The sequence below is a fragment of the Abramis brama genome (genome assembly GCF_963993115.1).
Source record: "Abramis brama genome assembly, chromosome: 11".
NCBI classification, from domain to species: Eukaryota; Metazoa; Chordata; class Actinopteri; order Cypriniformes; family Leuciscidae; genus Abramis; species Abramis brama.
The window spans coordinates 33,828,461-33,843,975 of record NC_139973.1 but is presented as its reverse complement, the minus strand read 5'-3'; the positions used below and the strand labels follow the sequence as shown (position 1 = coordinate 33,843,975).

The 15,515-nt window shown below is 36.6% G+C and overlaps 1 protein-coding gene across 4 annotated transcripts; it reads left to right on the top strand.

The window, feature by feature from the left end:
- Positions 1-616: 616 nt before the first annotated feature.
- cobll1a (cordon-bleu WH2 repeat protein-like 1a) lies at positions 617-15,081 on the top strand. 4 transcript variants are annotated; one of them, XM_084128235.1, is made up of 13 exons: positions 617-809; positions 1,363-1,408; positions 1,985-2,065; positions 2,257-2,404; positions 2,517-2,718; positions 4,000-4,225; positions 4,387-4,431; positions 5,142-5,227; positions 5,504-5,725; positions 7,714-7,822; positions 10,473-10,611; positions 10,757-12,016; positions 13,593-15,081. In XM_084128235.1, the coding sequence occupies exons 4-13, from the start codon at positions 2,313-2,315 to the stop codon at positions 13,594-13,596; spliced, it is 2,385 nt and encodes a 794-aa protein (XP_083984361.1). In that variant the 5' UTR covers positions 617-809; positions 1,363-1,408; positions 1,985-2,065; positions 2,257-2,312; the 3' UTR covers positions 13,597-15,081. The 4 variants fall into 4 exon arrangements, with proteins under 4 accessions (XP_083984361.1, XP_083984360.1, XP_083984359.1 ...); XM_084128234.1 differs by having other exon boundaries at positions 624-809; positions 10,470-10,611; positions 13,593-14,129; XM_084128233.1 differs by lacking the exon at positions 13,593-15,081 and adding an exon at positions 12,106-12,239 and having other exon boundaries at positions 624-809.
- Positions 15,082-15,515: the final 434 nt, after the last annotated feature.

Genomic DNA, 15,515 nt, shown 5'->3' with positions numbered 1-15,515 from the left:
CTTTTTTTACGATCACTCAAAAAAAATTTTCGTTCATCTACCAAGTGATAAAAGCCACCAAGTTTCATATCATTCCGATGCAGCTACGATTTTTTTAATTTCAAAATGTAATTTTTTTTTTACTTTTTTTTATACAACATTAGTCCTCAACAAAAAAAGCATTTTGATTTGTGATTTTAAAGTTGGCATGAAACGGAAGTTGCGATAGTATTTTCTTCCCTTTCAAGACATATCCATTCCATTTAATGAAACGGCTTTTTGAACAGGAAAGAGTGGATTTAATTTTGTCCGTCTTGGAAACATTGGATTTTTGTGGTTTGCTATTGGTCGATCTCATGTGAGTGACAGGTTGTCCCGCCCTCTCGCCAGTAAACACGTCATCAGTGAAGAGGTGGTTGGAAGTGGGGTTAAGTTCTTTTGATTAAAGATTATGAGGCCACGTGATTTTTTTTAATAAAAAAATAATAATTACTATTATTTTTATACTGCTATTATTTTTATACTGCAATATTCCATAAAAAATAAGAATTGTCCATTTTTATTTCATGGTGACTTAAAGTTTATTTAAATCAATATGTCAACTCAATAGACTCAAAACAGAAATGCTATCTCTTTCCCACACGCACAGGAAACAGATTTGTTGATGTCACAGCACTGGGCATGTCCAGAAGGTACTGACACCACTAGAGGATTACCAACGCTTGTCTTTGCATTCACTGTGATTCTTTACTCCGTTAGTCCTTCCATTATTTAGGAACGGCAGATGTTTGAGGAAACCACTGACAAAAGACTGTGGTAAGGACATAAAGGTAAGAGCATAAATAAGATACAGGTGCCATGCCATACATTGTGAAATGTGTCTAAGGGCTTATAGCCTACTTTACGTGCACATCGGTGAGCTAGTACTTAAGTTAATCCTGCTTGTAATGTAACAAACCCCTTTAAGCTATAGTGAATGTAGTGTAAATTTCATTTTGTGAACTTTTCGAATAAAATAAGAGTAAACTGGGCAGATATGGGGTAAATATCTCTGCATAACACAACCAAATGTGTATTTCGGAGTGAATTTACCGAGCGTTGGCTGGCCATGTTTGGCAAATGCGCACCAGGTGCACGTGCGTTTGGCGTTATTCGAGTTCGTTCTCATGGGAAATTGACATACTTCGCTTTGCCTCGATGATCAGCGGCAGGGAGGCGTGAAGTAGCGCTCACGCCCAGTCATGATAAGCCTAATGCTCCAACGAAGTGAACGAGCACCAAACAAACACACCCAAAGGCGTTGGCTGCCCAACATTATTTTTAATTTTCGTCACTTTCGAGGTACATTTTATTAATTAAACTGGTTTTTGTTTTACTCTCCAGGTGGGAATTTGTAATCATCTGTGATCCCGACGTCATTTTTGTGCTGGTATGTAACGACAAGTTCCACAAACAGGGCCTTAAAAGCATTTTTCAACAGTTATCAAAGTTTTGTACATGTTGGTGTGCAATTTAAAACATTGGTTTGTGTTCTTTCCAGGGTGGGTAGGGTGCAAGTTTCAGAAAATTCTAGTTTTTTCACTCTCACTTTTGATCACTTTAATGCATCTTTGCTGGATAAAAATATTAATTCCTTTTTTTTTTAAACTTACTGACACAAACTTTTGAATGGTAGTGTAAGAAAAGTATTTACTTGTCTGCTGTTTTGTAGTTTGTGAGGAAATTGTAGGACACAGCTGATTGTGTTTTAATAAAGTAAAAAATGTAAATAATTCTATACATTTCTGAAGTTGGATATTATTTCCAACTTCATGGGGCTTAAAGGCTATTAATGTGTTAAAAAAAAAATAACAACATAAGTAGCTAGTTTTAAAGTTAAAGCAAATCCGAGATATTACAGATGTATTGCTCCAAAGAACATGTTATTTCTTTCTACCTTGTTGTTACCTTGTTATTTCTAACAAGGTAAAGCAACTACAGTAAAATCTGTTTCCATTTCTAAAAGGTCCACAGTCGATGGAACATACCTGGAAATTTCCCCTGCACAGCCCTAGCTGAGACACAGAGGGGCTTTTTTTTCACACAGGTTGGTGATGTGATTCATTAAAAAGCATTCTGTCATGAGTGTGTTACAGTGGATGCCATAAATGCCTCTGTTTCAAAGAACTACCACCAGAAAGGCAAATCCTTGAGTGGTTGTATACGGATGGGTTTTCACAAATTGTGTAGGGTGTTCTCTGAATGACCTAGCGATTTATTTTTCTGCTTCATCAATAGGACAACCCAAAATCTACAGCGTCATCTGTCCTTCATACTACCTACAGCACACACCCATGGATCCCCAAGAAGATCGCATAGACAGGGACATCCCTCTGACTGTATTGCTCCCAGGAGGACAAGAGACCACAGCCGCAGTGCATGGCAGGTGAGAGAGAAGGAAAAAGTAAAGGTGATATTGCACATTTTCACCAATCCTTTCATTGGAATGACTGTCTGGTCATGTTTTAATCCAGCTGTGTGTGTGTTTGTGCTTGCAGTAAACCAGTTATGGATGTTCTGGTTACGTTGTGTGCTCAACACCACCTCATTCCATCGGATCATGTCATCAAGCTTATCTCCACAAATCAAAACCACATCAATTTCAAACCCAATTCCATGATTGGCACTCTTGAGTTTGAAAGAGTTGTCCTGCAATCTAAAGGAAGTGATGCTAACCAGAAAAAACCTCATATTCCTGTGGTAAGTCTGATCGAAAGCCATGATTTATAACCAGTGTTGGGGGTAACACATTACAAGTAACTCGATTACATTATAGATTAATTTATAGAAGTAACCCATCTATTGACTGACAGCACTCTTGTCCCCATGTTAAGAAAAATCGTGAGTAAGTGCAGAAGCGTTATGTGTAAACTATGATGGTTATATATTGTAGTTCTAGACTAAATGTGAGTGGCAGTTACTAATCTCACTTGCAAAAGAAAAAGATTCAGTGTTCCTCGAAATGAGTAAAATAAGTGAAATGCAAAATCACAATACTACATAAATACACAAACCTCCAATAATTAAATATGTTAAATAAAACAAATATTTGTATGCATTTAATCTCACTTTATTGACCAATGTACTTGCTGCTGACCTTTGATTCAGCAAAAATGACTTTAGATTTCTTGTATTTATTGATGAAGTAAGTGTTAAACTTTCTTCTCCTCCATCCTATTCTTCTGCAATCCAGAATGGCAGCACAGCTGAAAGGTTTGTCTGAGCTGCGCTCTCTACTGTACACGTGTGAATTTGCATTTCCTTCAGTCTGAGGCTTATTGATTTCACGTTCGGTGTGAAGGGGCCTTTAAATTTGCCCAAAAATATAACTTTTTTGTTATTTAAAAAAAAAAAAGCCCAGCCCAGGTGAGAAAAAGTAACATAAAAGTAATGTAACTTAAAAAGTAACTAAGTGATGCAATTAGTTACTTTTTAAGGGAGTAACATGATATTCTAATACATTACTTTTCAAAGTAACTTTCCCCAACACAGTTCATGTCCATCTTATTTCATCATTTTATCCTGATTTTTTTTTTTTTTTTTTTTTAATTGTCAGATATCAAGCAGTTCATCAATTGTCATACTTGCCTAGTAGGTCACTCAGGTGTTGTTTACTGCTTCATGAATGCTGCTTTTCAGACATCATACTCTTTTGACAAACTACTTTTGTGCATACAATATAGTAGAGAATCGTGCATATTGTGTCAGAGGGTCTTGTCTTCATTGCTGAAAAATCCAGCATTGCTGGTCACCGAAAATAGGGTGTGTTTTGCATTCTGGGATCAGCATGGGATGCTGGTGAACCAGCCACAACAGCTCAGTTTTGCTTGAGAATAGTATGACTATGCTGGGTCCACCAGCTAGACCAGCACTATACCAGTCTGGACCAACATGGAATTCGTGCTGGATTTTTCAGCAGGGTTGTCTTATGTCACATTAGACCTGTCATAAAAAGTTTAAATTGAAAATTTAATTTTCCAGGCAACAGTTCGTCTTCTGATAAACTACAAGAAGTCCCATAAGGCAGTAGCACGGGTCAATCCTACAGTGCCACTGATTGAGTTAATGCCCACAGTGTGTGAGAAGTGTGAGTTCAACCCTGATGCCACCGTCTTACTAAAGACATACAATTCAGAGGAAACCCTGGATCTCACCAAAACACTGAATGACTATGGAATCAGGGAGCTGTATGCCAAGGAAATGACAGGTCAGTAAAAAAGTAAAAATAGGGCAGTGTAAAAGCACTGTAGTGTAATTATGTAACACTGTTGCATACTACAATGTACTTTAAAGCTTTTTTGTTGCGTACTAAAGTAATATTAATATTTTGTAGTTGAGTTTGATATATTTTTTTTCTTCTTCTTAAAGTGGTACCAACGAATCCTCCTGTTGATCCTGTATCAACTCATAAAGGTACCAAGCTCCAGTCCAAACATATGGAAGCTTGCTTCCGCCACAGAATATAAAATAAAAAAGGTAATTGCGACTTTTTATCTTACAATTCTGACTTTTTATCTCAGAATTGTGTTATATAAAGTCGCAATTATGAATAATAAAGTCAGAATTGTGAGTTATAAACTCGCAATTGGGAGAAATAAACTCGCAATTCTGACTTTTTTTCTTAGAATTTCATGTTTATATCTCGCAATTCTGACTTTAAAACACGCAATTGCGACTTTATACCACGCAATTCTGATTTTATATCTCCCAATTGCGTGTTGAGTCAGAAGTGAGATATAAAGTCTTTTTCCTTTAAAATTGGACTTTATAACTTGCAATTGCAAATATATATCTAACAATTCTGAGAAAAGATGTCAGAATTGAGATATACAAACTTGCAATTGCGAGAAAAAAGTCAGAACTCTGAGTTTATATCTCACAATTCTGAGAAATAAAGTTAGAATTGCGAGATGTAAACTCTCAATTGTTAGATAAAAAGTCACAATTATCTTTTAAAATGTTTTATTCTGTGGCGGAAACAAGCTTCCATACAAAAAACTAATTTTGTATCACAAAAATATAATGTATCTCTTTAATATAGCACTGAACCAACCATTTCTGCACTGCTCAGATTTGTCCACAAAAGTATACGTTTGATCTATGAGGCTTTTGTGTGTGTCCAGGTAGTGTCAAAGAAAAGAGCCACAGAGAGAAGGGAAACAAAGGTTTCTTTGGTTTATTCAAGAAGAGCAAGAAAACACCTGAGCAGGTTTGTACACCTGTCAGTCTGTCTGGTTTTGCAGTCTGTGCAACCTGCTGGTTGTCATATTCAGGAAACGATGGGGGGTGGGGGGTATCATAACTGAACTGTAACACTGTAAAACACTTGTGCAAGTCCACCCATCTGTCTCTGCATCTGTTTATCTTTCAGATTGCCTTTGCATCTGCTTGTCTGGTCTCATGTTTATGGACATTAATGCAATTTGCATATTGAAATTCATTTCAAATTTTTGCTCTTATGTTTTATTTCTTTCTTCTTCCTCAGGCTGTGACTGACAGTGCTTCAACATCTCCTGAACTGAACGGCCAATGTGCGGACAGGGTGAATGGTCTTAACGGCTACTCGACCTTACCCATGGTCCCTGCCGACATGGCAAAGAAGAGACCCGCTCCAAAGCCTCCTATGAATGCGTCCCAGAGTGTCGCCTGTGGACTTCACACCAGAGACTTTTCTGACCTGTCAGAAAGTGACCCTGCTGGAAAACAGGTGGGAATGCTTTGGGCATCTCCATACCAGTCCAAACCTGAATTAGCTTGTGTGTAATTAATTTGCTGATCAGCTGGTTTAGCAATGAAATGGAGGTTTAAACTACACTGTTAACATTTAAATTGGTTTTATTTTATTTTTTGTTTTGTTTTTTGAATAAACTTTAGCCCTATTAAATTGAGTTATGTTCTTGGTCCTCCAGTATTCAAATTAGCATGCATTAGTATTATTTTATTTTTATTTTTTATACACTATTATAGTATTCATTAATTATTTTGAATTGGTTTTTGTTTTAATAATTTTATTTTTCATTTTAATGTTAGTTATAGTAATTGTGTTGTGCTTTTTATCAATTTTATTCATTTGTTTTTCACAGGCTTTATCATTCTTGGCTTTATTTTTATTTGTTAGTTTTATTTGTTGTTAGTTTCTACTTTATTTTAATTAACAAAATATTTTTAAATTGGTATTGGATTGGATTGGTAACTAACTGAAATAAGTCCAAGCACTAAAATTACTGACTGGAAATAAATAAATAATAAATAAAACTGAACTGAATCTAAAACTGAAATAAAAATAAATTGAACCTAAATGGTAGTATTTAAAAAAAAAAAAAAAATGACAAAAGCACATACAGTAACATTTTCAAAACATAAAATAAACAAAAAAATAGCTAATTAAAAATATGCATATATAATATAATAGTGTATAAATTATAACACAAATGATAGAACACAAACTCATGAATTGGCAGGATTGCCACTAATATTTTCAAAAAGAATTTAATTTATTAACAATAAATTAAACAACTGTTTTTATTTCCCATTTGACAATTTGCTGAATTTGACAAGCAATGTAGTGAAGTTATGTGACAACTACAGCATATTATTGTTTAAAAATGCATAGTGCATACTGTTTCACTTTAAAGGGATACTTCACCGATTAGCATTAAGCTTTGTATCAGTAGAAACCCGGTAGTATTTTCGAATGACCGTGCTTCCCTCCCTCATGTCCCCCTGAGATGAGAGATTTCTGTATTGTGTGTCTGGAAAAAAAACGTCATTGTTTTTTGTTTTTTGGTCCGCATGTTTTCAACCCGCCCATAGGGGGTGGGATCTCACGATAAAACCTGTGAACCCCCAAACCACACAGAAGTGAGGTATCAAGCAGCAAAGGATATATCTAAACTCTCTTCAAAAGGCGAAGAGATGAAGGAATCTTAGTTGACAGAATGTTACGCGAACACTGAATTCGAACCGGCCTTGATTCCTCTTATCTCTTTATACTGCCTGCACAGAGCCTTAATGTTCACATCTGCTTTTCTAACATGGTAGGAAGGTTGTGTTCCCCTCTGAACCCCCTGTTGTAACTCTGGCCTCTGAAGCTCTCTGTGTGTGAGGGAATGCGAATTTGGCCTGTCAAAGTGGAGGGAGAGATTTGACCTAACAGAAGAGAACTAACAAAAAGGATACATAATGACTGACGGTAATCCTTGTGGATATATGCAACATGCTAAATCAGGGGTGAAATACAGCTTTTGGGATTTAGTAGATCTGTCCACCCATGAAAGAGCTTTACTTTGGAAGGCAAATATGGATCAAAGGTATTGGTATGATATTGCCGGCGTCTTTTCAGTTTCGAGTCAACTATAGCCTAGTTGTATCATTTCTTCCGATACTGCCCTCTGTAACCGGTAGGTGTGGCTTGGGAGTGGCCTTGTAGGGCAGCGAAGCAAGTGCATTCTGGGAGTTGTTGTCTTACAGTACATCCACATGAGCCAAAAATAAATTTTCTGGCTTTTCTCAGTCTAGAAGGCACCAACTTCCATAATAATTTCACATTTCTACTACATAAATGACCCAATTTAAATACTCATTCATCTTTCCAGCGGTGAAATATCCCTTTAAGTAATGTATTTACTGTGTTGTATGCATGAAGCAGTATGTTAGTATTTTATTCCAAACATAACCTCTATGTGCTTTGTTCAGGGTCTGCTCAGTCGTATTTCTTCCACTGAGTCCTCCCTTAAAAGGACTAAACGGAGAGCTCCGCCCCCACCGGGTGATGGCCCCGCCCCATCCAATTCAGATAACAAAGGTATGTATTCATTTTTATATCTCATTTTATATCTTTTATATATAAATATATATATTTATTTATTCATTTCAGACAATATAACTTAAGTTATTTCAGTTTGAGGTATTTGAGTTTAATTATTTTTTATTTCCTTTGGAGGAAAAAAGCTTTCATACATTTGTTCATAAGTATCAAGCTGTCAGTTCTGGCAGGTCACTTTTTTTACCTTAACTGAACAGCTTCGGAGTCACTGGAATGGTTATATTACTTATTTCGGGTTGAATGGTGGTCGTTTCGCACCCCCCTGGTGCCCGTGAGCGGAAAATCCGCACTTGCAACTTTGAGCCGGCGGGCCGCCGGCCGCTGCGTCAGGAAGTATCGCGTGATATCAGGTCTCGCGATGTAACGAATTGCTTTACGGCCAAAAGAAATCTGCTAAAATGCTGTCATTATTGCGCTCCCTCACGCTGTTCGAACCCGAATGAAGAAGACGTTTTAAAGAATGTCCCATCTGCTTTGATGTCGTTGATCTACTAGCCTCTGGTGTCTGAGAATCGCCAACGAGTTTTTACAACAGTGTTGTCAAATATCTATTCCGAAGCTGTAGGGGGAGCTCTAGAAAGAAACCTGCGAGAATACAGCGAAGAAATCCCGAAATTACTGAGCCCTGCTTTAACGATTTTTTCCGTTTGTATTAGGAAAATAATACAAACGAGTTGCGCTGTTCTGTTTACGGTTGCTTAGTGATTTTTACGTTCTTGGCTACGGCGGTGTGACAGCATACTTCCGGTCGCCGTCGCCATAGCCGTTCCATTCGCAGCTGTTGCTTAAAGTCCCTATTACCCTCCTCCATCCTCAGCTCCTCCTCTCGTCAGTCAGGAATTGGCAGTCTGATTCCCCCTTGAATCAGACTGAATTCTCAGATTATGTTGTACATTAAAAAAAGGGGGGTTATCGCTGCTCTCCCTGCTCTTATCTATGCTAGGCTGCATGGATGCGCAGGATATTATGTTAAGATGACAAAGTTTTACATTTTCAGTCTGGTCTGCCATGTCAGTGTCAAAATGATTGAGATGGCCAATCAAATTACTATAGAGATGTCAAATTACCGACAGTAACGTCCAGTAATGCAAACTACCTGATTTTTTTTTCTCACATATGGCCGTTTTGAATTGAAAATATGCTATTGTGATTCATGTAATTCTTAACTGAGTGTGACGAGACTAGAAACGTTTTATGTTTTTATTTTGTTTTTTTTTGTTTTTTACATATTAGGCATACAAAAGAAAGTGCATGTGTGCATATTTTAATGCAAGTATTATTTGCAAATGGGTCAAAATAGTCCCCCACCCCCAATGTTCAAGACATGGGCTGCATCCAAAATCGCATACTTCCCTACTGTATAGTAGGTGAAAAACAATGTGACGCAAGAACTATGTCTGAATTCACAGTACTCAAAAAAGAATTGCCAAAAAGTCCCCGGATAACTTTCTACTTCCGGCGAGATTCTAAAGTGTGCATAAGATGGACACTTTACTATCCCATGAGGCAACGGGAGAGGATTTATGAATGCCAGTGAATAGTAGGTCACCTGATAATGATAACATGCCAAATGTAGTACTGTGCATCCAGATTACTTTCATACTACACACATTCATTCATACTATATAGAACATACTTTTTTTAGCGATCGTGAAGTAATTACTTATTCAAAATAAGTTACCTACTCAAGAGTATGCGTTTTCAGACACAGCCATGGTTACATCCTTGTCATAAAACTCTTTTTTTGGTTTCCCCCAACTGTTGGATTAATTATTTGCTCTTGTTTTACACTGTCCTACCAGGAGGGGGCGCCTAACAGGCAGCACATCCTTTCCTCCTCTTCTCCTCCATGCTTGCTTCTCTGTTCCTGCTCTCGTCGGTGATGGGCTTATTTTCCTCTGTTACATAGCCTTTGTCTTATGCACATTACACTGAACTCTTGTCTTGTCTGTTGTTTAATCAGCTTCCTTGTTTAATGTCACTCTCTCTGGCTTTGACCGTATAAAGGTTGAAATGTTATGTGATGTTCAGTGTTTAGCAGGCAAATCTGTAGTGCTTTCTTACAATAATTGTGCCTTAATTCAACAAGGTGTATGGCTGCTCAGTTAGACACCGCTCTCAAGATGGTTGTAATCAGTCTTTGATATTTTTATCCACATAATTGCAGTTCAGCTTTATTAAATGTCAATCATGTCGATGTCTTTTTTAAGATGTTAGGTCAAAAGGGATGCGTTTCTTAAATTATTCACATTTCAGGAATTCTAAATGAATTCATCAGCCACAAATATTTTTCTTTTTTTTAATTAAAGCTGTTTAGTTTTGTTTTTTGCTTTTGGTTAGAATCATTTTAATGTTATATTTGTCTTTAATTTTCTGTGTGCTTGTCTTTTGTGTTCTTTTTCTTCAGAATTTCAAGTTGTTTGTTTTTGTCTTTTGCCAAATTAACTTTTGAAATTCAATTTGCTAATACTGATTCATATTTGAATAAATTAAATAAAAAATATATACTGTACACTTTGCTGTTTGTGTTGGTGCTGTATTAAGAGGTTACAGATGAGATGGTTTCACAGATAAACACAAGACACACTTTTCTGTGTCTTTGTCATAACACTTTGTTTCGCTTCAGTAGATGAAGCTCAAGGGGGCGACAAGCGTTCAGACAAACACAGAGCACGCATGGCTGACCGCTGCCCTGCAATCGCTAAAGTTATGAGCGAACTTGCGCAATCTCTGAAGGCACGGCAACAGAGAACGCTGTCTTCTGCAAAGTATGTTCATTTTGTCTGGATCCAGTTATTCATGATTTGATATTTCAAAATTTTATTTAATATAGAAAAGTGTTTCAGTCAGATAATATCAGCCAGGAAACAATTTCACTGTTTTTATTTTTCTAAAATTCAATTTCCTCTTTAGTTCTCCTATATCCCAGAATCAACCAGCAGAAGATCCGTCTACGGGTTGGTTTTCGGAGCGTCACACCCCTGAGGCAGAGCTTAAGGCACTTCCTGGCTGTCAGCTGCTGAGGAGCCCCTCTGAGAGAGGAGGTTTGACCACCTTCACCGTGTCTCCCCAGAGACGTCAACAGAGCAGGCAGTGCTTAGATCTGCCACTGGCATTACAGTCATCCGCTGCTACTAAAGCTGAGGAAGACCTGAGTCCTGGAGACCCCGATACCATTGAGACCCCCACCACAGAGCTTTTGGAGGAACTCCCATCTGAACTTGTCAGGAATGGGGGCAAGGGTTCAGACAAAAGTGAGCACTTATCAGAGGTTCTACAGCACCTGGAGAAAGAGAATCACGCTTGGACGGACATTGAGAGTGAGAATTTGGAGCTGAAATATGAAGAGGACCCATGCATTCACGAGAGCTTAGAATCACTACATAGGGGCCTAAATAATCCAGAACATTTAGATAGCAAAATGAATAATCTTGAACAAAGAGACAGTAAAATTAATGATCTAGAACTAAGAGACAGTAAAATGAGTAATCTAGAACTAAGAGACAGTTGGGTTTGTCCTTCGAAACCAGCTAATACACTTTCTGACAGGTCACCAATCAATCCAAATACAGGTCTTGTTGAGCGAGAGGAGATGGAAGAACATGCTTTGGTGGAGACTGAAGAAGAGACAGACTGGGTAGAGCAGTACAAAGAGAGGAGAAGGAAGTTTCTAGATGGTGATGATGGATTGAAACAATTTGATGTTTGGGGAAGGATTCAAAGAGAATATACTAACTTGCAAGAAGAGAACGCAATGCAAGAAATGGGTTTTCCCTCACCGCCGCCACCTGTCTACTGGGATGAGAAGAGCGGTGAATGCAAAGAGGATATAGAAAATGGGAATGAGCAGGAAATACAGTCCTGTGATGACCAATGGTCAAACTTTGATCTAAGTGCTAACTCAAAGCCCAAATATGTGCCTTACCAGCACTACTCCAAACCAAAAGCCCACTCTACACAAACTAACCCTAATGCGTGCACTCCTGTTGCTGAAAACAATTGCAACTTTACTCCAGAACCTCTAAAAATCTTGAAATCACATTCAAACTTTGACCCTTGCCCTCCAGCAGCAGTGTCGCTTTTTGCCTTGGCTGTATTTCAGAAGGCTAAGCGTTCCAAACCAGGGCTGGATCCCAACTGCTCCAAAAGATGGGAGCTGCCCATGCACACACAGTGAGTAAACTGATTAAAAAAATCACTGAAATATTAATAGAAGGTTCTTAATAATATTAATGAAATCATCATTTATATGTTGTGAATAGTTACAAAGAGTAATTGCCAAATTACGTTCCACATTCAAATGTCTTGGCGTTCCATTGTCAACCAACTTCTTGACCCTTTGATGGAATTTATTGGGCCAAAACTTACAGTATACTACTGTTCCAAAGTTTGGGGTCAGTAATTATTATTATTATTATTATTATTATTATTTTTATTTTTATTCAGCAAGTACAAATTATGTATTCAGATGTATGAAATTGATCAATGGTATATAAAGACATTTATAATATTAAAAAAATATTTAAAAAAATGCTGTTCTTTTTTATCAAAGAATCTTGAAAATAAGTTATTTAAAAATATTATATTAACTGAATATTAAGCATCACAATCGTTTTTAACTGAGATAATTAGAAATTTATCTTAAGCACGTCAGCATATTAGAATGATTTCTGAAGTATCACTGAAGACGAGTAAAAATGCAAAAAAAAGTTTATTTTAAATTATTTCACAATATTACTGTTTTTACTGTGATTTTGATTTTTTTAAAAATGCAGCCTTTGTGAGCATAAGACTTTCAATAACATAATTTTTTTTAACAAACAATAAACTGAACAGTGTTTATCTTTTTCGTCGGACAGGAAACTAACAGAATGAAAAGGATGTATAGGCCTCTTTCAAATGTATTGGTTAGTTCATTGTCGGAAGGGCAAGGTGTGTCTGGGTCAGGGAATGAGGTGTGTGTGTGGTTTGTAATGTAAATGACGTCTTAGTCTCTTTGTTTATTTAATGGGGATCTTCCTTCCTCTAAGCATGTTTTATGTGTGTTGCACGTGTGTTTATAGTTATTGATGCATTCTTTCATGCATTCCAGAGTTCATAGCCTGAGTTTTTTGTACACTGCCGTTCAAAAGTTTAGGGTCGGTAATATTTTTTTAACGTTTTTAAAAGAAGTCTCTTATCCTCACCCAGGCTGCATTTATTTAATCTCAAATACAGTATAAACAGTAATAATTTACAATAATTGTTTTCTGTTTAAATATATATTTTTAAATTAAATGTATTTCTGTGTTGACAAAGCTGAATTTTCAGCATCATTACTCCAGTCTTCAGTGTCACATGATCCTGCAGAAATTATTCTAATATGCTGATTTGCTGCTCAAGAAACATTTATTATTATTATCAATGTTGAAAACAGTTGTTTTTTTGTTTTTGTTTTTGTTTTTTAGGATTCTTTAATGAATAGATTGTTCAAAAGAACAGCATTTATCCAAAATAGAAAACCTTTGTAACATTATACACTATATACAACATTATATAATAATTTTATTTAGCAAGGATACATTAAATGTATCAAACGTGACCATAAAGACATTTTATAATATTACAAAAGCTTTCTATTTCAGATAAATGCTTTTCTTTTGAACTTTGAAGATTAATCACAATTATTTTCTTTTGTCTAATTAGACTAATAAGTTTATATCTAACTTGCAGAAAGATGTGACTTACTATGGTGTCGTTTTTCCCCCAGGTAATTGATGGTCATTCTGAATATGGGAGTGTTCGTTTGGCTTGAATAAGGAAGAGCTTTTCTTCATCAGAATGAAGAGCTGGACACACTCCTGATATTTAAACTCCTCATTTATCTTATCATATGATTATTTGATTCTATGTTTTAATCATTATGGATATTTTGATTGGATCAGGAAAAACTGTTTGAACGCTTAATCTGAATTTTCTGTCAACTGATTTTCTTGTGTCCTGAGAATGCTTTCAGAAAGGGTGATCATTTTTTTTACAGCTTTCTAATTGACTCTCACAAGAACATATTATGCCAAGTAAACTTTGCCCCAAACAAATACACTTGGGGGGAAAACATGCATGTATTCATATAGGTATATATTTTGTATAATAATGAAGAATAATGAAAAATTATGAAATGGAAAAATAATTCTTTTTTTTTTTTTTAAAGAAATTAGTCTTGAGAAACTCGCCTGGATACTATTTTCTACATTTTGTCTTTTGTATTTTTGAGCATAGGTAAATAAAATCTGCTCGTAAAATTCACAGGCAACGTATGATTCATCATTCAGATTTGGAGAACAATATCATAGCAAAGACAGAGTGGGTTGTGATGTGTTGTTAAACTCCAAATAGCACTATGAAGTGTTATACTGTATGGCAGATGTCATCCAAAGCCATGCACTAATGGAGAAATTAATGTATTCATTTACTGAATCTTGCTGTGCACTATAGCTCTTAAGTCTATTATGTGCTTTTGCAAATTCAAACAGCAAAAACCATACCATACAACCATTATGCTAAACTAAAGGGTTGTAAATGTTTTCTGCGTGCTAAGTGGATTGTTTGTTAGCACATTGCTATGTGTTAATTGGTAGCCCGTTCTGGTGCTAGATGGGCTGCTTTTGTCCACAGAATCTATGATATACTTATCCCTAGACATTGCTAAGGTCCCAGCGAGTAAGTCTGTAATACTTGGAGAAAGCTGATAGCATTCCCATTTATATCAATGGCATTTGCTCAGTTGTTTCATAAACTCCTGGAAGCTGCCATCTTTATTCATTCAGAGATTGATCACTCACTGTCGCACAATCTTTCAACCATGTTGACCTGCAGGAGACAATAATATCTAGGTGTAAAATGTTTGCTTGTAAACTCATTTAGAGTAACTGATGTTCACTAGGGGGCAGTATATACCAATAGCGATAAGAGCTTGTGAACCGTGTATTGTGCATGTGTCTTTTTGTCATAGGTAGGCATGTCAAACACCTTTTTCCTCTCACTGATCCTAATGTAACTCGCGTACTATAGCCTACCTTACGGATCCTTTCAACTCTCATTTTTTTAATGATAAACACAAAGGTCAAATCACAAAAGAGCTTTTCAACCAGAGACGCTTTTGTGTTTTTAGATAGGCCTACCATTCATTTTCTGCTACTAACATTTTTTCTGTGTGTCAAGACAAGTTTTATAGACTTAATAAAATTGAAGGAAAAAGCTGTCGGCGTTGCTTTATTCTCTGGGCAGTCAAATACATTAAAAAGGATGAAGTTTATTTATCTTCCTGGCTTTTTGTTTGAAGAGGACTCTCTCAAGGCCACAACAGCTTGCAGAGTGGTTGCATCTCCACCTTTTAGACCTTCAGCCATTTCAGATTTTCCTCTTATTTTCAAGGCGTGTTTTCCTGCCCTCTGAGACACCTCTCCGTGGTGTGTAAGAATGGTTTTCCAACAGGCATGGCTGATTTAATAGGACCCCGCTAAGCACAACGAGGGGCTTTTCATCAAATTGGGCTATTGAAACCCACGTGTGGCCGTAAACACTGCAGGTATATGTTTGCCGTAGCCGATTGGGGGTTAGGTGGGCTTTATTGGTCATCTGACCTATGCATGTTTTCTATTTTATAAAGCTAGTTTGATCTATATGTGTGCAA